Source organism: Halictus rubicundus, chromosome 1 (genome assembly GCF_050948215.1).
Source record: "Halictus rubicundus isolate RS-2024b chromosome 1, iyHalRubi1_principal, whole genome shotgun sequence".
Taxonomy (NCBI): Eukaryota; Metazoa; Arthropoda; class Insecta; order Hymenoptera; family Halictidae; genus Halictus; species Halictus rubicundus.
In genome coordinates this window covers 25,079,087-25,085,267 of record NC_135149.1, presented here as the reverse complement: position 1 = coordinate 25,085,267, position 6,181 = coordinate 25,079,087, and the positions used below count along the sequence as shown (strand labels likewise).

Here is a 6,181-nt window from a genome sequence, read left to right as displayed (position 1 = left end):
ATAAATCTACCCAAAGAAATATATTGATTGAATTCAATAAATATATTACAGTCTTTTCTCGATATACGTCGCGAGGTTCTAGCTGATAAAAGTCGCAGAACTCACGTTCACGTGGATCAAAGGATAATAGTGTCTCCTGGACGATATATGTCGCTCGCGAGACCCGTGTTGTTGACAAATATCGAGAAAACACTGTATTTACTATTCTATAATAAATCTTGTTATAAAATTTATTATTCAATAACTTATCAATTATTCCTCATGGATGCGTCTTTGCAATCTCTAAAGTTAGTGTTAAAAGCGATCATGATGATCATTCGACTGGGGACTTGATGCATGTGTGGCAAAAAATGGATGATTAAAATTATTACAAGAAAAAGTACATGTTTGCCTGACTTCCATTCCGTACGATCGTCTTGTCAAATTTTTATTTCACATAAGGCAATAACATTCGGCAATCACAGGCGGATAATTACGTTTTCAATCCTCTTATATTTTGTAAATAATGAGCAAATTTTGCGCAACGTATCTGTCATCGCATAAAATAAATTTTTAAGTCTGAAGAAATAATCACACTACTTTTTGTCAAACTGTGGCTTGTAGCGAGTTGCAAATTCTTCGTTGTCTCACTATCTACACTGGGGTGTCAATGACTGCAGCGAGTAAAACATATGACGAAGCCGCTCGTTCCAGGAAGAGCGTACGTACAAACAAATTAGGCGAGTGCAATGAACTTGGAAGGCTTTCCGACTTGTTGTCAAAAGACAGTGTGCGTGCGTGATTGCGTGCGTGCGGGTTATGGTTGCGAAAGACAAACAGGGTGCGTGAGAGCGACAAAGAAAGAGAGAGAGAGAGAGAGAGAGAGAGAGAACGTTGACGTTTCTATTAATAAATACGTGTTTGACGTTACAGGTCAATGTCTCGCTCGCCAATGGTTTCGACTCCTACTGACAACAAATGACCCTGCCAGAAAAAAATATGGTGGAATTTTAAAGCTAATGGAAGTGAGGAATATTGGCCACATTTTCGTAGAATTTCCCATTCGAAAGATGGCGAATTTTCTTTCTGGGAAGCTTTTACGGTTGAATGAAAACGCGCGTATTTTTCTTTCCGACGGGAGCCCTTTTAAAGGAGGGACTTATTTTGCACTAAATTCCCCGCGAGTGCGTATCGCGCGTAGAAAAATGGTAATCTGAATGGACTTTCGCGGTAAGTCTTGATAATACGATTTGCTTTTACAAAAATTAGCTCTTATTATGCATACTTCTACAAATATTCTCGTCTACAAATAGAAAGGCGGATTAACGTTCCCTGGCAAGTTAATTATATATAAAAATATTCTCGAGTAGATCGAAAGAGAAAATACACTCGCACACAATTTATTTGTGAAATGAAGCTTCGAGTGTTTCAAGAGTTGAAGCGAAAGATTACGTCAATATTTCGTGTACAGATGCAATGATTTGCAATATCAATTCTGTTATCTTTGCTTGCCTAATATGTCCAGGAAGGGCAGCACGCGAAACTGTGGAATGTAGATGCAGTTATGGTTGTTTACCTAATATATCTAGCAATACTGGATATACCACATTTACTGCCACTTGATGCGTATCGTAGAAATTCACTTAGTCATTGTTTTCATTAATCGGTTTCACAGTCTTCACGTGAGATAACCAACACGAGTTTTCAAAATGACTGTCCATGAAAACACTTGATGTCCGTGTACATCTTGATAGCGTGAATTGCTTCCTTCTTCAATGGTTTCATTGTTCCGCCATTTTTAAATACGGAAGTTGTAGTATTGTGTTTTCCCAGAATTAAAAGTAAGATAATTGTGTTATTAGTTTAAGTAATCTTACGCTAGTAAGGTATGAGATATATAATGAAGAATGTATAAATAATATTCATTATATTTTGGAGTTGGTAACATTTGTATAAAATCTGGCGCAGTGTTAGTCTAATCACTCATCGGTGTCATTGAAGAGATAACCTAACAATGGCGCCGTTCAAAATTAAGTGTAACATTTGAAATTATCCGGTCATTGATAATAGCTAATAAAATGTACAATCTTACTAAACAATTTTAATACACAAGAAACAATTTCTTCGGAACGATTAAAATCACTTACCGTGTTCATTAAATCTTCATGAAATATTATAACTGAGACATGCACAAAATATTTTATTATTGAATATTATGTGTTAATTCGTAAGCTGACTGTGGTATGATATTTTTAATGCAATACTTAAATAAGAATGAAAAATACAATAATAGCATTTTCTTACGTATCTGTTCATCTTACATTAGTATGTTACTGCGGATGTTTATGCGTTCTTTCAATTTTTGTGGAGAAAATTTTAGGAATAATAAAATCTTATTTTCAGTGGTCTCCGCAGGTAAGACTTACGAGTACTTTCATAGCTATTAAAAATTCACAATCATCCATTTTCAGGACTATCTGTATGGGGCTAGGAAAAATTATTTTATACTTTTTAGTTCGTCTTAAAAACGTGGTGAATTAAACATTTCTTTTTATTTAAATAATTATTTTGTTTTACTGTCAATAATCTCTGTCGGCCATCCAAATATTGATTTATTTGGAATGAAACAAGTGAAAATAAAATGCATTAGTATTTACTTACGTATCTTTTCACCTCACATTAGTACCTATGAAAATACAGTGAATTCTCGATATATGATGTTTATCATCCAATTCGCATGGCTCAGCGAAGAAACACATCATCAAGTAAACCGTAAGTCCCGAGTTTCGAATCGCGCCAACCGCACAAAAATTTCTGGATTGTAATTTGGTCCGTTCGAAGACAAAGTGGAATATATTCCCTCAAGGAGTGCATAGAAAAGTATATATATATATATATATATGGATGTTTCCAATTTTTGTTATAACTTTTTCTTAGATTTGAAGATTTCATTGATTGTTATTTAAATATTGAATTTATATTTTTCATATATTGGTTTCACATTTTTTAAATATTTACTTTATATTTTTTAAATATACTAGGGTATATAAACGTTGTTTAATACTTTTAAACTTTAGGAAAACATTTCGTACACAGGTTTTTAAATGTTCAATAAACATCCTGAATACGTCCAGACGGACGTCTTATGGACGTCCTTCGTTCTAACTCGGACCTTCGTAGAACCTATCTGGGACATACGGACGTTATTTGGACGTCCCTGTGACGTACAGAGGGTCCAGTACGGACGTTGATAGGACATCGATGGGACGTCCGGGTGCTATCTGGGATCTGTTTTCATCTGCTCGCTTTTAAGATACAGGACAATAAATGCATAACATCTACAGTACAATTACAATATACTCGTTGCACCGATTCCTTATAAGAAATTATGAGAATTGCAAACACTAGAATGCACGTTGCATCGAATTGTGACATTGACTCAGCAGACAAGATCGATTTTTTTGCCAGCCTGTACAATTGAGCCCACTATCTTTTATCAGGAATACGACTCATCAAACTCGTACTCGAATTTCACACGCATAGTCGGTACGGCAGGTCAGGGGAGTGGGGACATTTCCTTATAAAAGACGTCACTCGAAAGTAGGAAACATCTGTGGCTATTCGTTCGGAGCGTTCATTTTGCACTGTGTCATAGTGGTGGCAAGATCGAGCCAAGTATAGTCTTTCAACGACACCAAGATGGACCCTCTGTCAGTGGTACTGGCGGCGGTGGCCGTTTTAATAACGGTCTACTACTTCGCCTTCAGGGGCCTGAACTACTTCAAGAAACACGGCATCGACCATGTCCCGCCGACCCCGGTTTTTGGAAATATGGCTATGTTCCTTCTGCGACAGGAGCCATTACGCGACACAATGAGAAGGACCTACTACCATAATCCTGAAGCAAAATATGTCGGCTTCTACGAGTTCAACCTGCCGATAATCATGCTGCGCGACATCGACCTCATCAAGTCTGTCACGATCAAGAACCTGGAGTCTTTCATGGACCATCGACCCTTCATCCAACCGGGCATGAACCGTCTCTTCGATAACATGATGGCCGTCAAAAACGGCAGCGAATGGAAGATCTCTAGGGCCCAACTGACGCCCATATTCACCTCCAGCAAGATTAAGGGTATGTACCTGCTGATGAACCAGGTCGGGGCCCGTTTCGCGGACCATCTGACCAAGCTGCCAGCAGAACAGCAAAAGCAGCTGGAGCTGAAGAACCTGATGAATAGGTACACGAACGACGTGATCGCCAACTGCGTGTTAGGCGTGAATGTAGACACGTTCGAGGACCCCGATAATCCGCTCTACAAGCATGGGAACGTGGCGTCGAACTTGAACGGGTTCGTGATGGGCATCAAGTTCATGCTGCAGAGGAACATGTCGACGTTCGCGAAAATGATAGGCATCAAAATCCTCGCGAAAGATACCGAGAACTTCTTCGAGAGGACGATTCTGGACAACATGAAGTACAGAGAGGAGAACGGTATACGCAGACCCGACATGCTGCAACATTTGCTGGATATCCAAAGAAACCCGAAAATCGAGAAACCGTTTAACACCGTAGAAGTAATCAGCAATGCCTTTGCCTTCTATTTTGGAGGCTATGACAGCGTCTCGTCTCAGGCCTGTATGATTCTATACCACTTGCTAGCCCACCCCGAATGTCTGGCAAGACTGCAAGCGGAGGTCGATGAGGTGGTGGAGAACACGAAGGGGCAGTTGACTTATGAAGCTGTTACGGACATGAAGTACTTGGACGCTGCGGTCTGCGAGGCGATGAGACTCTATCCGATAGCTATCTTCATGGACAGGCTGTGCACGAAGGACTTCGAGCTGCCGCCAGCGTTGCCCGGTGGCAAACCGTTCACTGTCAAAAAGGGAACGAACCTGTGGGTTCCGATCCACGCGATCCACACCGATCCAAAGCATTTCGACAATCCCGAACAATTCGATCCGGAGCGATTCCTTCAGGATGGTAAGAAGCTCATGGGTTCGGGAGCGTACATTCCGTTCGGCATGGGCCCGAGAATGTGCATCGGTAACAGGTTCGCGTTGACTGAGATGAAAGTGATCATTTTCCACATTTTGGCTCGCTGCGATCTGAAGCCCTGCCCGAAAACGCAGAACCCGTTGAAACTGTCGTTCAACGTGATCGGGAACGCTGCTAAAGATGGATACTGGTTCAAGGTTGAGCCACGGAAGAATTGTAGTCAATATGTTGATAATCTGTTATCTAGCAGCACTAGTGAAAGCAAATAAGCCGTCGCGCTCTCACACTGCAGTTTTCGTTTCTGATACCTTGCGCTATCCCCCAAGTTTCGGACCCTGTTTATATGTTTACTCCGATATTGGCGGAGAAAGAGTAACTTTTTCCTCTTAATTCGTGCTCCGTCTCCTCATCTCGCGACACTCACTGTGGCAAACACACCTGCCAAAGTCATGGTTTTGTATAGAGTATGTGTACCTTCGCAAAGAAAATTGCCCGTCGCGTGCGATTGTTAGCATATTGATTGTTAATATACGGGAAATGTTTTTCTATTGTTTCATTGTCCTTTCCGAAACTTACTAACCCCTCTTCGTTCACGCATATTAATAAATCTGTGAGCAATTTTTGTTCGTCTGTTGTTTCATTTCGGTGTGACGTATGTTGCCCACGTCCTCTGTTTATCACGGTTTCAAAATCTCGGTTTTGAATTGTTCTATCTTTCTGGATTCATGTGTTGGAGTATGAAAATTGATTTAAAGTCTTGAGAATTCACAGAAAATTTGTGTGAATCGAAATATGTTTACGAAGAAGTAAAATGTAACGAGAGAAATTTTTAATAAGCAGCTACCACGGCTGGTGGTCTACGGCAGGTAGTCGGGAATCCTGCTAGTGCCTCCACGGGACCTTCTTGTAAAGGTCGATTTATATTATCCTGTTCAGTTCCGTTCCGGCACAGACCAGTTCCGTTCCGGCACGTTCAACTTCAGGCGTGTGGCGCACGGCATTCTCATATGGATGTATTTCAAGCAGAACCTTGAGAGCAGACGGACGTGCTAACAACATATACAGGGTATTTCACATAAAAAGATTGCAGAGGAAAACATTAGTTGGTTCAGAGGGGCAAATATTGTGATAGGCAAAAAAACTTGTTCAAGGTTATATTTTTTGAGATTTCAAGGTCAACGAAGTTTTTTTAAATGCAAC

General features: G+C 40.3%; 1 protein-coding gene across 1 annotated transcript; it reads left to right on the top strand.

The window, feature by feature from the left end:
* Window positions 1–3,590: 3,590 nt before the first annotated feature.
* On the top strand, window positions 3,591–5,770 carry LOC143358687 (cytochrome P450 9e2-like). Its single transcript, XM_076796017.1, has one exon. The coding sequence runs from the start codon at window positions 3,679–3,681 to the stop codon at window positions 5,248–5,250; it is 1,572 nt and encodes a 523-aa protein (XP_076652132.1). The 5' UTR covers window positions 3,591–3,678; the 3' UTR covers window positions 5,251–5,770.
* The last annotated feature ends 411 nt before the right edge of the window (window positions 5,771–6,181 follow it).

Coding starts and splice junctions, on each gene's coding strand:
- LOC143358687 (XM_076796017.1), top strand. CDS start 3,679: ATGGACCCTCTGTCAGTGGTACTGGCGGCGGTGGCCGTTTTAATAACG.